The sequence below is a fragment of the Diadema antillarum genome, unplaced genomic scaffold, assembly GCF_040938485.1.
Source record: "Diadema antillarum isolate AM-2024a unplaced genomic scaffold, OU_Dant_1.0 seq00002023_RagTag, whole genome shotgun sequence".
NCBI classification, from domain to species: Eukaryota; Metazoa; Echinodermata; class Echinoidea; order Diadematoida; family Diadematidae; genus Diadema; species Diadema antillarum.
This window is the reverse complement of record NW_027272678.1, coordinates 105,785-124,177: the sequence shown is the minus strand read 5'-3', so window position 1 is coordinate 124,177 and position 18,393 is coordinate 105,785. Positions and strand designations below refer to the sequence as shown.

The 18,393-nt window shown below is 37.5% G+C and overlaps 1 protein-coding gene across 1 annotated transcript; it reads right to left on the bottom strand.

Annotated features, from left to right (window-relative positions):
* Window positions 1-4,691: 4,691 nt before the first annotated feature.
* Window positions 4,692-16,606, bottom strand: LOC139713655 (uncharacterized). Its single transcript, XM_071625359.1, has 7 exons — window positions 16,323-16,606; window positions 12,477-12,774; window positions 11,509-11,556; window positions 10,670-10,887; window positions 7,525-7,705; window positions 6,899-6,994; window positions 4,692-4,897 (listed from the first exon to the last, which is right to left on the bottom strand). The coding sequence occupies exons 1-7, from the start codon at window positions 16,533-16,535 to the stop codon at window positions 4,692-4,694; spliced, it is 1,260 nt and encodes a 419-aa protein (XP_071481460.1). The 5' UTR covers window positions 16,536-16,606.
* Between the last annotated feature and the right edge of the window lie 1,787 nt (window positions 16,607-18,393).

The window sequence follows — 18,393 nt, the reverse complement described above, 5'->3', positions numbered from 1 at the left end:
GCATGTTATATAAGTGTATATATGTACATATATACACACAAACACAAACGCTAGCACACAGGTAATCATATGTTGTATATACACACTATTCATACAGTATAGATTTTCTACTATGCTGCAGTAGGGCCTACTTTACAGACTTTGCAGTAGGGTTCACTTCACAAAGTTCCTCTGCAGAATATTATTACCTTTGTTATTGGAATCAAAACGGAAATAATGAGAGTGCACCCATCAAATTATAAGCTGCCAGTTTACAGCAAAAACTGGCTAAATGCTATTGTAATGTGTGTGTGTGTGTGTGCGTGAGTGCAGCTTTACCAATCACATACCAGAGTAAAGCGAATGCTATGGATGAAGTGCTAGGGAAGAGCTTGAACCATGGCTAATCCACCACACTACAAGAACCCCACCCTTTTATTTCAGGGGGATATGAAATCAGTACATTGAAGCTTCTGAGTTTATCTACTAAGGAATTTAGTGAAATCTGCGTAATGTTACACCACAAGTTGGGTCATTATCAAATCTCTCATGAAAATATAATTTCAATATGATCTTTACATATATATAACAAAGCGAGTTTAACATTTTTCTTTCTTTTTTACAATTTAACATTCATACAGACTATTTACAGACAGGTAAGCATTAGAAAGTATGCAAAAAGACTGTTAATCATGTGTAACATGAATGATAACATGCAAAAGTATGGATTGTACCAATGTTGGAATGATAACATGCAAAAGTATGGATTGTACCAATGTTGGAATGATCTTTCTAATTTGTACGTAATCTGTAACATTACTAAAATTATTGGTAAAATTACCCCAATACAAATCCCACATACATAAAATATTTATCCGTTCTTCCTGATGCGGTGCAGATGGAGCACACTGCTGCCATGTTATTTACAGATCAAGGTTTGTGACATTTACAGAGTCTGGTACAATACCATTTTACATCATCAAGGAGTCATATACAACACTGTCATTTTCTAAGTGTGTAGTGAGCTAATATGTTACACAATGTGCACCGCCTTTACTTTCAGACATAATTATCACACAATCCCTACATTTCTACTTCTATAAAACTGAGAGAGATGCAGCTTTTCATAGATCTGTATAGTTGTGGATTAAATAAAAAATTCTTCAATTGTAATTCTGGGAAATATTATGTTTTATTTCTATCTTTCACTTGATCAACAAACAGACAGCATACTAGTATACTGCTGTCAGCGATTCTAAATCAAGACATTGCACTCTAATAGTTCTATACCTTTACATAAATGTGTAGATTATTCTACATAATGCATTAAAGTAATACAACCTAAGTAGTTGTCATTGTTACAAATTTTCTTTGGGCACTGTGAAGTGTTATAAATCATGTAAAACATGACTTGTACAAGCAGCAAATACATGTACATTCAAGAACTTTGTGCATTATGCACATGCACATTTCAAATCTATATTATTGAGATTGAAAAAATGCAACCATTTTCTATTGTGAGCAATAAATCACATAAGCTGCCATTTCTGCTCCATTGTCTACCCTGATGTACATCTACTGATAATTGCAATGTAGTACAACACAATTCTGCAGGACGATCCATGAGTTAGATTATATTGTATATGAAAAAATAAAAGTAACATTCTCCGCGTTTCTAGTCATTCATCATCCATTCCTGACCTCACCAGGGCCCCGTTTTATCATAAGATAGAATCGATTTCAAATTTCGTTACCACACAGTCTGTCATAGACTTACAGTTGAAATCAACTTTATAATCAATTTTAACTCTTCATAAAACAGGGCCCAGGAGTAGTAACATGAACCCTATTCCCCATCACTGGGCCAGCCAGTGACCTAACATTAAATAACATTTTGAACTCTTTAATAAACATGAGAACACGATCAAGCATAATTATCACGTACCTGATTTTTGTCCTTAGATTTAAAATGTCTATTGAATGGGTAAACCAATGTAAAATGTTGCAATGATACCAGAAGTAATTCCCCAAGGCTACTAAAAACTCTAAAAACTTCAGAACTTAGGTGAAGATGAACACTGATTGTTGTCCTAGGAATGCAAGATCAAGGGAGGAAATGACTGATTGTATTTGTTTCCAGCAGTTTTGGTCACAATAATATCTAGAATAAGCTCACTCTCTCTTTGAATACAATAATGAAATACCCTTTTGTTAAGGATTATGGATAAGGTATGGTTCAATATGTGATAATAAGCCTTCTTTCATCAGGACCCCCCCCCCCCCCCAAAAAAAAAAAAAAAACAACAACAAAAACAAAAACAAAAACAAAACAAAAATCTTCTATTTGGACACAATTTCACATGAGTGTTTCTAGTAATATAAAAAAAGTAATAATATTAACCACGTAGTTGTCCTTCATCTGTTTGGACACTGCCATTGAATGTCACATTGTATACAGTGTAGCTCTTTTCTAGGTGCTTGGTTGCAAGCTATTCTATACAAAAATGAAAATCTCATCATAAGTAACTCCTCCATTGTACTGTACAGATATTGTAACAGAATAGTTGCCTTAAAGACGGTTTAATTTTCATTCACACTACTTGACCTTTAAGGAGTGGTACACTTTATATGCTTAATGCATTTGCATACAATACACTGTGCTTCATCGAACCATAGCTCATATAAATGACATAGAAACCATGCTATAAGTAAAACTGAAACCACACTTGCATGGACATTGACTTGCAACAAAATCTCACATGCTTTATCTGCACAGGGGATGAGTGTTAAACACAACCAAAATGTTTATGAATTCGGGTGCTAAAATTGATTCAAACTTCATGTTCATGTGTACTGGTTTACAAACTTTAATATAAATGGTGTGCAGCCTGTAAGGACAAATAGTTTTTGTAACCTATCTACTCATATGCATATTTCCACAGAGGAAATCATTTCTATATGTTAAACCTCAATGCTAGTTTGAGACTTTCGATGAACTGTATTACCCTGTGCCCAAGCAAATGCACACTAAATCTAAATCTTTTTTAGATTTAGTGTGTTGTTGTTTTGTTTTCTAAATCATACTTTTATACTTTTTTCCTCATTATAACATATTATCTCAATAGAAAGGCAATACAATACTGATATACTGTAAATTGGAATGATCATTCATTCCTTCTTTTGTTAACTCGATAACACTTAAAACAAATTTGGTCTTTAGGTTTGTAAGCAATACTACCACTTTGCAATGTACCTGTATTACTGGCCATGATCCCATTGGTCATGGGTGCAATAGAATGAATATATAAGAAAACAAAAACACTAGGAATACATCATTGTGATTTACTATAAAACTGTGTTTTTTGTGGGGGGGGGGGGAAGAAGAAGAAATAAAAACAATTCATAATTTGTGAAAGAGTAACTCAGTGCACATAATTTCTCTTTCATAGATTTCAAAGCATAATTTCTATAATCCTGATATGACAAACAAATTGCCAATACATGTAGTGGGTACAGAAATGATGTAGGGCGGGGCAGTAGAAATAAGCACCCATGACTCTGAGTCAATGACAATTATGGTAGCAGATGAATACCCTGAGATTCATAGGGCATATACTTGATGCAGAATTCTGGGTAAAATTGGTCAAGTTTTAGAGTCTAACTAATATGATCCTGATAATACCGTCACCCTAACTGAATACTTCTTTACATGAAAATGAAAGGGGGCAAGGTGTGCGGTGGTAACAGTCATGACTTGTTTAAGTTAACAAACAAGCAATAGAGTACTCACACCTTCCCTGAGGAACTCCACTTTAATACAAGGTAAACATTATCAAGGTATCAAAGCATCTATACACACAAACTGACTTAAATCAACTTTGACAGGTATTAATTAATATAAGGATCATAGCGTAATCCATAAACTTTACAACCTATCTTAAAGTCACATTCATTCATAAGGTTACATATCCAGAGCAATGTTCCCTACTGTCAAGCAAACTGTGCTGGAACCAGTACTTTATAATCTATCAAATTAGAAGTACTGAAATTGACTGAAATCCTACCATCTCCTCAAATCTCAGAAAACTAATTTTGATTCAATCGAAAGTAACATTTATTTCCTGCAATATCATATCATTACAATGAATTGTGTATACAATGACAATGTATGCACATTGGAGGAGGCATGGGCACCAAAAAGCACAGCTTGTATCGGCACACCTTACATAAATACATTTACAAATGTATATCACAATTGAAAATATAATCAGATGTGAACTTCCTCAGGGCAACACAATGCAGTTTGTCTGTTCAACCATGATGACTACCAAAATATTGATTCGACTTTTATTTTACCACCCAGAAAATGTGTATCGCTTATTCCATGCATTGTGTAATTACACGTCGAAGCATATGAGCCTGTTTATTTCTGCCAAGTTCTGTTATCTACGCAAAGTTCCTTCGACACCTCACAAGTGTGAAAGGCCAACATAGTACCTATCAATAATGTAAGCAAAACAAAAAGAGTAAGTCCATGTCACATTCTTATTTATTCATAATTAACAATGTAATTGCATGTACAAATCCTTTAGCTTAATCTAATTTCCTGTATTTCCCAATATTAGATGATTCAACAGCTTCCATCAAATTGCAGATGCCCTGTGTTCAGCTCAAATACTGGTAGAATGTAAATATGGAACACATGATACTAACTAATTCTTGACCCCTTCTTCCAACATCTTCACAATGTCCATGCGATCTTTCTCCTTTGCCCATGAGTAGAGATACCCAATGGTGCTTTCTTTCCTCGTCTTCCAGGCGTCCAGCACCTCCATGCCTGGAGTTTGCCTCCGTTCAAATTGCTTGATATGCTCACTGAAACCAACATCACTGGCAAAGATGCGCCAATCTGCCTGTCCTGTATAAGGGGTTGAGGTGGGTCACATGAAATTTTGGTGAGCATGACTACTTTATTCAGGCAATTTTAAGGCAACATTCATGCTGTCAATCACATAAACTCCAACTCTTCTGCTCATGTCTCCCGCTTAAGATTTAGCATTCTCCCACCCAACGTTACTTTTGTCATATATGTTTCAGTTTCTGCAAAGAAGGGAATGAATTGTCTCCAAAGTTTTCAAATTACCTGTCAAAATGAAATCCTTTTATGGCTAAATAAAGAAACTGTTGTTATCAAACTGACAGCTTAACAGACATACACACTGTCATTTCACAGCACACATAAAAGTGTACATTCAGACATTGGTCTTAATAGCTTTTGTTCATCATTAGCAAAACTGTGTGAAAGAAAATGTCTTGTGCCTCCTAGAGTAAGTATTGTAAATTATGTTGCTATCCTTCAAAATATGAGCTACTGGTAAAGGGTTAAAGGTTGGGTACAGTTCTGGTCGAGGTGAAGATTTTGCTTTTAACATTTTGTGAGATATTCAGAAACTACTCTATGAGATGTCAAAGAGCATGCAATTCTAAGGGGCATCAAAAATTTATTTGATGAAAATCGGTTTTGAAATGGCTGAGATATCCAAAAACAAGGTGAAACAAAGAGATACTAATAAAGTTGGGGCATGTCGCCTTTTATTATTAGCACTTTTTTCGATATCTCAGCCATTTGAAAACCAATTTTCATCAAATTAACGTTGAATCCTTCTTAAAATGACATGCTCTTTTATATTTCATAACAGGCTTTTCATTATCTCACTTAGGAATGTTCAAAACATGAATCCCTACCTCACCCAGTACTGTACGGTCCCTATAACCCTAACTTACCTGGGAGGGGGGGGGGGCATAATGCCCCCCCCCCCCCCTTGATGAATTCTGCGACCATTGTGGCGCGCAAAATTTTTCGACCGCGCCGCTCACTGACTTTTTACTTTCAAGTCTCACGCAACTTTTGAGACCAAATTTGTCACGCCCGGGCATACCGTTCCGAAGCAACGCCCCTTCAAAAAATTTTTGTCAACCCTAAAATTGCTCAAAAATGTGATTTTGTGTACAAAGTCAATACAAATTGTGTTTTTTCAATGAATTCATATAAAGATTCATATTTTTAATTTTAATGGCTGAAATCAATTTATTTTAGTATAATTATGCTTCAAAAAATGTGTATGACAAATTCTGCTGAAAAAAACAACAAAAACAAAAGTTCGAAAAACAGGGAAATACATAAAAAATTGATAAAACAATAAAAAACATAAGAAATTAATTTTGATACTGAATCTTTTTTTATGCACAAATGTTCGGAATGTCACTAGGAATATTTACACCAAAAATCAGCATTCCATAAGCTTTTATAAGCCAATTACAGGCGAAAATGAGGTTTTTGCATATATTTGAATAATTAATTAATCTAAAATAGAAAATGCACATTTTTTGACAATTTAACTGAACAGTCTTGTAGATTACATCCAGCTTTATGTTCATGCACAATTTCGCGGCGATAGCGTGATCAACGGCCGAGATCTGAAGGGGGGGGCCCCCCCCCCCAGGAATTCAAGCTCGCTAAATAGCCCACGTAAGTTAGGGTTAAGTGGCCAATAGTCACATTAGACAAGGTGGCCACTATGGCCGGTTTGACTTTATACATACATAAATTCACACTAACCTTAGACATGCAAGCAGAAGCATACACAGGTGATAGAATTGAGCTATCTGTATAATATACTTAATTATATTATGGAAGCCCCTTTAGCTGTTTATTAAATTCTTATTTTTCATAATTATGATTGACATCAAGTTTAAACAGCCAGTGTCCATCTAGTGGTTGGTGTGACTGTCCTAAAAATCATGACAGACTATTCACAAAGCCAGCATATCAGCAAATATGACTATGAATAAACAAAAAATAATACATTAACCAAGACTACACAAGGAGAGTTGTAAAACTGGAAACACATCAACTTACCTATCGTACTGCTTGACAGAAGATGTCCTAAATCTCTAGCAAAAGAGTAAGGCACTCGCTTGTCACGGAAGAACACTTTATTATCCAGCCATGGCCCTGTGAATCAAAGAGATAATATTTAGAATCAATTGTTTGGAAGTAATTGCTCTTAATCCAATATTTGTAGACTTCTATAGCATAGATAGATTTACATATATTTTACAGTACAAATAAGGAATGACAAATGATGAAAGCATATCATTATTAATCAAATCAGTATCAATCCAGAAGATTACTCAGCAAAAGAAAATCATGATGCACATGATTGCTCTTTAAAAAAAAAAAAGTATGTTATTTTTCATTTTCATTCACCCTGGATACACACCGGTGATTTTTTCAGGTTTCCCCCTTTTTTGCTGGCAAATTTCTTCCAAGCTAGGGGAAGCTGTCCCTTCTACATTTGTAAGATCACTCTGCAGCAGTCATGGATGTGCACTAGATTGCCTTTGTAGAAGTTAATATTTTGTATACTATCATCTCAAGTTTTGCCTACTGGTAAAGCCATCATGCCAACAACTTCCCTAATCTCTAGCAAATATATCGGGGCTCTGACAATAACTTGGAAGTTCTTGACTCCTTGTCCTCACCTAGCAGTCCACTTTCAAGGTGACTGACGAGGATGTGACGGATATCTCTTCGTTGAAGCTCACGTAACACTTTCCCAAGGCTATGCACAGACTGCTCTCTCGATCTACTCAAAGGAGTCTTCTGAACTTCCACCTCTGCCCACGCTTCCAGCATCACGTCCGGTCCGACAGTTTCTCCACCCTGGCAAATATTTCATCAACATTTAATCGATCACAACAAATTCAATTCTGATTTCCAGGTTTAATCTAAACTTCTGACAACTCGTAGACAGTCTTAGTCCATCTAGATGTTTACCCACAAGTGTCTTTAGCAGTGAAGCAATCACACTGACATCTGATGACATTCAAATGCAAATGAGAGCATATAAGATATCTTGGTGATTTGAAAAAATTAGATATATCGCTACGGCGACTGATATGCCTCCGTCATAATGCATGGTTCTCCTGATAGGTCTATAGTACAATGTCTTGACAATGTGTGATGATAGTTTCACACAATTGGCAAAATATTAAAATGACAGGTTTGACACAAATGTGCTGAATGTTCACTTTCCTAGAACTAGGTTCAACTGAATGAATGATTAAAATGTCAGAGTGCAGGTATTTGGGGAACTGATTATTTTTACTTGACTTTTGACCCTTTTATAAGTTTATGCATTGAGTAATTTTCAAGGTATTGAGAAAAAGTATAATTTCAGTATCAAATGGGAAAATAGCATTATCTAAACCTGGCCTTTGACCTTTGACCTCACAGTTCCAAAGAGAATCACTGTTAGGTTGAACATGCATAAATACAGTAAACCTCGGATAAGTCGACGTCGAGTGAGTCGAAAATCACTTAACTCGAAGCAAAATAAAAAGTCCCGATTTTTCCCTATGTATTTTCTGTAAGAAATATTTGGATAAGCCGAAGTACGAGAGTCGAATTTCGGCTGTGTCGAAGTAAAACAGTCAGTCCCTTTTGTACAAAATACACGTAGTTTACATCACTTGAGCCGAAGAAGATTTGTCTGGCATTCTCATTACATTTAGAGGAGAACAAAATACTGTAATCGGCATGTCGCAGAACCCCGTCCCTGGCCTGCTGCAGGTAAGCATGCACACTCACCGTACCGCTCTGCACGCATGTCGAATACATACACATGTATGTATACACACAGCACATCGATCCATGTACTTTATCCATACACACAGCACATCCATACTTTATCCATGTCAAGCCAGAACTCCTTGGTCAACTAATCGCTGCTTTAATATTTTAGTGACAGGCCAAGTGGGTGGAGCTTGTTTGTGCGTGCCCGGCTGTTCAATGGAGGTAGGATGGGCCTGGGAGAGTGTTTGTCTCAGGGTAGGTTGACAGAGATGGCTACCTATGTTGCACCATAGACATAGCACATGCACATTGCCACATTAGCGCAGACATTCTCAGCGAACTACGTTTAACTACTAGGTACTAGTATTGATACAAATTCCATGTTCAATTTAGAACAAAATAAGAACATTATCTTCAAGAACAGACAAATTTGAATGCAAACACACACAAGCACGCACACACACACACACACACATGCATGCAAATGTCCTATACTACATGTACATAACTGTGAGTCGAAAAAAAATCGACTCTCGCGAGAGTCGAATTTCACTTAAGTCGACGCATTTTTGTCAGTCCCGAGAGCTTCGACTCATGCGAGGTTTACTGTATGTAAGTTTCATGATGATACCATGAATTACTTTTGAGATATGGAGGAAAAAGTGCAATTCAGCACATTCACTTGACCTTTGACCTTTTGACCTTTGACCTTTTGCCAAGAAACTTCCCACAGAATACATATTGGGTAATACATGTATACATCAAGTCAAAAAAAAAAAACCTTCAGGCATTGCATAAATATAAGGAAAGTAGTGATATTTTGAGGAGTTGACCTTGACCTTTGACCCCCTGACCTTTGAACCATGACCCCCAACTTCCCTAGATAATCACTGCCCATTGGAACAAGCATATATACTAAGTTCCATGAAGATACCTTGAAGCATTTGCAAGATATGGAGAAAAACATGAATTTTCAACCTTTTTTTTCACAAAATAACCTGTGACCTTTGACCTTTGACCCCGTGACCCTAAAATCCAAACAAAGTATTATCCCCCAGGATATACCCTCATACCAAGTTTGATGCAAAACCACCACACGGTTCTTAAGATATCGACAAAAACAGAATGGGATGGACGTACGTACGGACGTACGTACAGACGGACGGACGGACGGACGGACGGACATACGTACGGACAGACGGACGACCCGAAAACATAATGCCTCCGACCACTTCGTTGGTGGAGGCATAAAAAAAGATATGAGTATTAAAAGGAAGTGATGAATTTCATAATGATGTGTACAAGTCCAAAGTCTCAAAATCTGGCTAGCAAATCAAGGTGAAATCTATAAAACTGGTAATCCGTAGAAAATGTGAAAGAGTAGAATGACAAAACCTGATGATAATGGTGGAACCCACATTATATCATAAGCCATTGGTTTATGGTCTTTCATCATACTAAATTACTGACAGACGGATTCATTCCTAAGGTAGAAAAGAGTTATTACATGTTTCAGTAATTCCTTGAATGGAAATCTAAGTTTGATTTTCTTTTCCTATTTGATGATGGAAAGAAATGATGGTCTAAAATTTATGCTATCAGATCACCCTGTGAAACTTTGCCTGACCCAGATAAACATCCACATTTTGACAAATTAGTATAAAGGATGTACTTTAAAAAAAAAGCATGGTATATTTAGAATAATACTTTTTATTTCTGATGGTGTCTATGAAATGGGATTCCACATTTTTTGTGCCATGCAAAATGTGACACAGATTGCTTTGCAATGGCCATGCACTCACATGGTCCAATACTTTGAAAGTCAGTATCTCAATTTCCCTTTAATCAACTGTTTTCTATAAAAGAATTTAAACTTCTAGGATTGTTTCAATAATACTGAGCAAGCTGAGAATCTACCCTTTAAGACCATATAAAAGAAGTAAGATATTTTGCAAACTTATTGTGTGCATTGTTGCACCGTGGTACCCATAGAGTCCTGATCTACATGCACAGACATCATGTTTGATGCATACTGGAAATAACAATGCATACCACAGAAATGACGCTTTTGAAGAGGTCATAGTCACATGACTTAATGTTGGAGAGCTTGGCAAATTTCTCCACCTCCTCTTCGTCAAATGATGACTGATTGGAAAGACCCTGGTTGAGATCATCAAACCCACTGGGATCAAGCAGGAATGGATGCAAGATGGTATCAAGCTTGGACTTGGGGATGTATGCTGGTGTCAACACTGCTGGAGAATCTGCAACTAAAAAGAAAACAAAAATGGATCTGGATGCATCAAAATTACTTGTAAACGATATAAAAAAGAGACAAACTTGAGAGAGTGAAACTCCACTCTATGTGCAAGTTTACTTTGGTAGGAAGACTAAACTCACAGCACCACATTTTGTCAAAGCAAATTAGTACAAGAAACAATATCTGAGTCCAGTCCCTGGTCTTATACTACCTAATGCTCTCATTCACTCTCCATGAAAGATCAGAAAATTTGCATTACTGTAAAAGTAGAAATTTTCACAACATGGAAATTTTGCATGTATTCCGCGTGACCAGAAACCGGAGCAAAAATAAATGGATGCATATATTTGTTTTTATATGTAACACCAGTTAGTGTTTTGATTCTGTGCAAATAAGAACACACAAAGTTCATCTTATTTTGTTGAGCGAAAAAAAAAAAATACTTGGTCAATAATCTCCATTTTTACAGTAGTCATTATGGATCTGCTGGAGTTAGTGTGTACCTAAGATAGAAAAAAAAGCCCTCGATACATTTTGTTGTACCTGCATTTGTGCTGGAAGTCACACTTGGCAAGTGATCAGATAGGACAAAAGTCATACTGGGCCAGTTAGGTGTTCTAAAGAAACTTACCGCCATCGATGGAGTCTTGGGAAACACTTATCTGAGATGGACGTTCATCTGGGGGAAGGGAAAAACAGACAAGGAAAGAAATAATAAGGCAAAACAAGTGAGTGAAACTTACCAGCCATATGAGAATAGTTCCTTTAAAATGAGTGTTGTTATATCCCTTTTAAGCATGACCCATTTAACCTTGTGCACCAATCATGTACATAGCTAACTACAATACCATACTGAACAAATATTGACTGCCTTGAGGGACATGGCGTGTCACACCCCGAGACAAAGTCAAGGGGCATAGCACTGTAGAAAAATCATGAAGGGAAAATAATCTTAACCATGAACCCTCCCTCCTCCATGAAAAAATAGTCAATATTTAATTTGATATACTGCATTCACTTAATTTACAACGGTCAACAATCATAATCCTTTCTTGTCAAATGGTTGGCATATACAGTGTAAAAAAATACAGGGGTAGTATTTACTTCTGAATATTTCACAATAGTCCATAATGAATAAAAATTGGGGTACAAGAGTGCAAATGAAAAATTTAATGGTATTAATCTTTTAGAGTTGCATCAAATTTTGTTGTGTCAATTTGCATAAATTTGTGACATTAATCCAAGCAAGAATCTATGGCCATACGCCAGTCAGACTGCAAATGGTGCGGGACGTTTGTGGTGGCTGATGGCTGTTTGCCAACATGCAGTAGCAGAAGTATATGCACACATAATGCTCATCACTTTTCCCATATAAACAGAGTACAGCTGAATTAGAAGAAAGCAAAAACAACAAAGGTAGAAAGCAAAAAAACACACACAGATGTATACTGTAAAGCAAGAAATGTTTGCGTGCACGAAATTTTTGCAAATTTCACAAGGAGGCAAGAAAAAGACCGGTGGTACTACTCTGCGAATATTTCATGCCACGAATTCATATTTCTGGTTTTACAGTACACAAAAAATTATTGGTAATCTAACCTTTCTCTTCCTGAGGACAGACAAAGCCAAAATGATTGCAGAACTCCTGAGCCTGCAAACACAGTTTGAGATCCAACAGTGCTTTGATCAGAGCTTGGACATTGGCTTTTCCTCCAGCTTCGCTCTTCCACAATTGAATGCCTTGGACAAAAAACTCCTTGGCATCCGATCTGTTCATGTCAAGGTTCGCAATGTCAGTGTCTGACACATGCAGCTTGCGAAGAACGTGCCGGAACTGTGGAACGCTCACTCTATCGGCTAAATCGTAGGCATGGTCCACTTCCACCAATTGCAAAGCCTGTAAATATAAAAGTGCAGAGGACTGTCAATATTATGTCTTGTTCCAAACATTTCATTTTTAAGCTTAAGACAGCAATACAAACTTAAAACAAGATGAAAAATGATGAATTGAAAGCTTCTCATCCATATTTGATAAAAGAAATCTCCATAAGAGCTATACTCGTAAGAATGATAAAATTTGCAGCTATCTTTGTTCTTTGAAATGTTCCCAAAACATCCCCAAAGCAAAAAACAAGATATGTTGTGCGTGCCGACACATGTGAAGGATGTTTCTTCTTTTTTTCTGACTAAAAACAATAATTTTTTAGTGACAAATACTTTTCATCAAATCCACTGTAATATTCCAAAGAATCACAATAGATTACTTAGCTTGAACTTCGAACTTTGAACTTTATTGTAAAACACACCTTTTGGCCCCAACGGGGCATATAAAGGTTTAACATTGTATGAGATACAAAACATGAGTAACAATGAACAGATATAACATATATACATATTTACATGACATGTGTATGACATGTGACACGTGTTTGCTTCTCATTCTCTGTTGAGATAGTAGTCCACAACTTGCAGTCAATTACTACAATTAATATTCTAAAAATGGTTCAAAATAATAGCTACAACTCTAGCTCAAACTTTTAAATTCAAATCACTGAATGCCAACATTATTTTACAGAAATTAACCCGTTCCATACGGGAACCTGGTGGCTTGTGTATTAAGTCTAAGGGGATTTCAGAATTCAGTATGGAACAGGTTAACACTGTAATTATTTAAGACTATTTGATTTCCTATTGGCTTAAAAATAAAGTTTACATACACTTGGACTATACATTAAACATTTTCTTGTAACTTTATCATCATTAAGCCATTTTTTAATAATACAGTAATTTTAACAAATACGATAGAAAAGAATAGTTATCTTAACTCGTTGAGGACGAGTCCCGAGTATACTCGGGCAAGCATCAATGGGAAATGTGTGTTGTAGCAACATCAAACCGTCCTTAACAGGTTAACAACAAGGGGACCACTATCAAGCTGGAAGGGGAGGGGTTGGTTGTGGGGGAGATGAGTGGAGAGGTATCAGCTACTACTAAAAGTAGTGGGGTGAATCAATGTATACAAAATAATGCAGTTATGGGAAGGCACTGTATTTTCGTGGTCAAAAAAAATAAACAAACAAACAAACAAAACAAAAAAGGGGGGTTGACTGCTATTACAAAAAGTAGTGGAATGAGTCAGTGTACCACGTAAGCAAAATAATGTAGTTATGGGGAGGGCACTATATTCTGGTGGTCAAGGGGGGGGGGAGGGTGTCTAGTGCGATGTTGAGGAGCTGAACTTTGCTCCAATAGCCTCAATCATTTTACAAAGATTTAGCAATTTCACCTTACTTTTACAGTTAAATAATTTTTCCATTTTAAGGGTATTTGGATTTCTATATTGTAATCTCGGCAACAAAGCTTGTCTCAGAGTATCAAATGAACTACATTCAAATAACACAAGGAATTCATCACCGATTTTGTTTGAGTTACACAGTGGCCATATCCTATCATCATAATTGATATTGCTGTACTTCCCTACAACTACTGGGAGTTTAGAGTTAGCTAAATGGAATTTAGTCAAATGCGAGGGAGGGTCAGGAGATATGGTTCAAACATAAATTTACATTTAACAAGAGACCCGGGGGTCACGCGCTCACCTGAGTATCGCAATTTCACCTTCCATGCATTCTTGCACACTCTTACCTGAGAACATTGGAAACTTAGGTCTGCATATGGATCCCCCCCCCCCCCCTCAACTCCAGGGTGGGGGGGGGGGGCAGACAGCCCTAGATCTGCAATGAACAAACTTGGAACTAAAGTCATCAATGTACAAACTCATGGTATTAACTTTGCTTTATCATATATGGTTCTAAAGTAGAATATTTTACATATTCCTTAATGTGGGGGGGGGGGGGGGGTGGGCCCCCTAGGGGCCCCCCAAGAGGGACATGGTGCCCATTTGAAGGAACTGAGATTCTATACCCCTAGGGATGCTACCTGCTAAGTTTGGTCAAAATTCATCATGAGGTTTTCACGAAGAAGATGAACATGTACAATTCAGGCTCCATTACAACTGTACGACTTCTCCCCATCCCCTCTCCTGGGTCCCAAGGGGGGGGGCACCCCTGATTCCGCCAACCCCATGAACAAACTTGAAACTACAGTCATCAATGTACTAACTCATAGTATTATCTAAGCCCTATCACTTCTAGTTCTAGAAAAGATTTTTAAAGATTCCTTAATTTTAGGGGGTTTGGGCCCCCTGGGGGCACCCAGGTGGGCCATGGTGCCCATTTGAACAAATTGAGATCTTATCCCCCTAGAGATGCTACTTACCAAGTTTGGTGAAAATCAGACATGGCGATCTCAAAGTGAAGATGAAAATGTACAATTTAGGCCCCATTAGGACCCCTCCCCACCCCCTCCCCTGGGTCCCAAGGGGGGCACCCCTGATTCCCCCATGAACAAACTTAAAACTACAGTCATCAATGGACTTACTCATAGTATCATCTAAGCACTATCACTTCTGGTTCTAGAGAAGAAGATTTTTAAAGATCCCTTAATTTTAGGGTGTTTGGGCCCCCTGGGGGCCCCCCAGGTGAGCCATGAGCAAATTGAGATCCTTTTTCCCTAGGGATGCTACCTGCCAAGTTTGGTGAAAATCGGTCATGGGGTTCTCAAGAAGAAGATGAAAATGTAAAAAGTTTACGCACGACGGACGATGCATGACGGACGCTCAGGTGAGCTAAAAATGCGATAATTGACACAGGAATCACTGTCATTAGCAGTACTAGACCAAGTTTGAATAAATTGATCATTCAATCTCTGTTTGACTTTTTTTTTAAAACCATACATGGCTACATGTTTGAGCTAACCAAATATTACTAAACCCACAATTGTTCAACACATATTGAACAGCAATTAACCATTGTGATTGGAGGTTTTGAGCTTTTTGCATATATTAAAAATAAGGCAATACATAATGTAAGCAATAAAAGAGTTATCTTTCTGAATTAGTTTGGACCAGAAACTAACCATCCTACATTTGACATAATTCATAATTGGATATCATCCAAGTTCACCAAGGATCATTACAAACACACAAGTGAATTATTGTTTAGCATTAATATAGCACACACACAAAAAAAATACAGTACAGCTGACACTCTCTCAGTGAAGGTATGATGATAAAACAATCACTTTGTGTTTGGTGAAAACATTACAAGATGATCTGTTTGGTTGCGATGGTAACAACTACAGGAATGCTATACCTACCTCTGTTATTCCAACTCATGCTCGAGTATGTACGCCCATGATTTTTATCATGGCTACTACTAAAACACTGATCAATTCAGTGCTTATTTACGTTGATGTAGGGCAATTTGTCAATCAGTTGCTACCTCTGTTACTTGAGTACAAGGATACAGTATGTGCATTGTGCTTTATGATATCAATGTTATTCTCACAATCGCTTTCAATGTGTGGGCTACAGCTAAAGCTCACCTCAGATGACTTTTGTTGAATGCTAGGTAGACTGGTAGGTAGACTGTTGATCCTATCTCCAGCCCCCTGGACACCATGGTCAGGCACACCTAGCAGAGGAGATGTGGTCACCACCACAGCCCTATTCCTGTGGTTTCCACTTCCTGGTAGACTGCATCCTTGGAGCTGTCTGTGCTTGAGATCCTCATACCTGGTTTTCATATCCTCATACATCTTTCTCCAATTGGGACTGTCTGTATCAGATGACCCCGCACTGAGGCTAGAAGACTGTTCTGCAGAACTTGCCAGCTTGCCCAGGGCAAGTAAAGTTGTAAAAATTGGCAAGTGAAAATATAAATATGGTAAAAATCACTTGCCCAATCAGTGAGCAAAATTTGGACTTTTGAGATGGAAATTAGAAGCTCCCTAAGTCAAATCATAAAGTGGCGACATTAATTTTGCATTTTTGGGCACAAAATTTCATTTTTGAACAAGGAAAAGTAGAAATTACGCGGTGCGTAACATATGTCCCCGCCGGAAGTAGCATTTTGTAACAAAATGTGCAATATAGGTAAAAAATCAAGGTCAAAGGTCAAAGAAGTCAAAGGTCAAAATTCTGTGTAGAAGTTTTGAAGCCCTCACCTAGTGCCATCACATAAAGCAAATGGAATCGAAATTGGGTTAGAAATGGCGAAGGAGTAGCATTTTGTAGCCAATGTACAATATAGGTCAAAAATCAAGGTCAAAGGTCAAAGAAGACAAAGGTCAAAATTCTGTGTTGAAGTTTTGAAGCCCTCACCTAGTGCTATCTCATAAAGCAAACGGAATCGAAATCAGGTTAGAAATGGCGAAGGAGTAGCATTCTGTAGCAAAATGCACAATATAGGTCAAAAATCAAGGTCAAAGGTCAAAGAAGTCAAAGGTCAAAATTCTGTGTAGAAGTTTTGAAGCCCTCACCTAGTGCCATCACATAAAGCAAATGGAATCGAAATTGGGTTAGAAATGGCGAAGGAGTAGCATTTTGTAGCCAATGTACAATATAGGTCAAAAATCAAGGTCAAAGGTCAAAGAAGACAAAGGTCAAAATTCTGTGTTGAAGTTTTGAAGCCCTCACCTAGTGCTATCACATAAAGCAAACGGAATCGAAATCGGGTTAGAAATGGCGAAGGAGTAGCATTCTGTAGCAAAATGCACAATATAGGTCAAAAATCAAGGTCAAAGGTCAAAGAAGTCAAAGGTCAAAATTCTGTGTAGAAGTTTTGAAGCCCTCAACTAGTGCCATCATATAAAGCAAACGGAATCGAAATCGGGTTAAAAATGGCGAAGGAGTAGCATTTCGTAGCAAAATGTACAATATAGGTCAAAAATCAAGGTCAAAGGTCAAAGAAGTCAAAGGTCAAAATTCTGTGTAGAAGTTTTGAAGCCCTCACCTAGTGCCATCACATAAAGCAAACGGAATCGAAATCGGGTTAGAAATGGCGAAGGAGTAGCATTTTGTAGCAAAATGTACAATATAGGTCAAAAAATCAAGGTCAAAGGTCAAAGAAGTCAAAGGTCAAAATTCTGTGTAGAAGTTTTGAAGCCCTCACCTAGTGCCATCACATAAAGCAAACGGAATCGAAATCGGGTTAGAAATGGCGAAGGAGTAGCATTTTGTAGCAAAATGTACAATACAGGTCAAAAATCAAGGTCAAAGGTCAAAGAAGTCAAAGGTCAAAATTCTGTGTAGAAGTTTTGAAGCCCTCACCTAGTGCCATCACATAAAGCAAACGGAATCGAAATCGGGTTAGAAATGGCGAAGGAGTAGCATTTTGCAGCAAAATGTACAATATAGGTCAAAGGTCAAGGTCAAAGGTCACGACTGAAATTCTGTGTAGAAGTTTCAAAGCTCCCATGTAGTGCTATCATATAAAGCAAACAGAATCAAAATTGGCTCATAAATGACAGAGAAGTAGCAAATTGAAGATTTTGATCACACACGGACGCACACACGGACACACAGACGGACGGACGGACGGACACACGGACGGACACACGGACACACACACGTACGGAGCCCGTTTCATAGTCCCCTGCTCGAACTCGTTCGGCG

Bases quoted from the DNA above. Each gene is read 5' to 3' on its own strand.
- LOC139713655 (XM_071625359.1), bottom strand. From the start codon at position 16,535: ATGTATGAGGATATGAAAACCAGGTATGAGGATCTCAAGCACAGACAG. The intron at 11,557-12,476 runs GTTAGATTACCA...CCCTTCCCCCAG, and splicing joins CTGTCCTCAGGAAGAGAAAG to ATGAACGTCCATCTCAGATA. The intron at 4,898-6,898 runs GTAAGTTGATGT...CCCCTTATACAG, and splicing joins TCTGTCAAGCAGTACGATAG to GACAGGCAGATTGGCGCATC.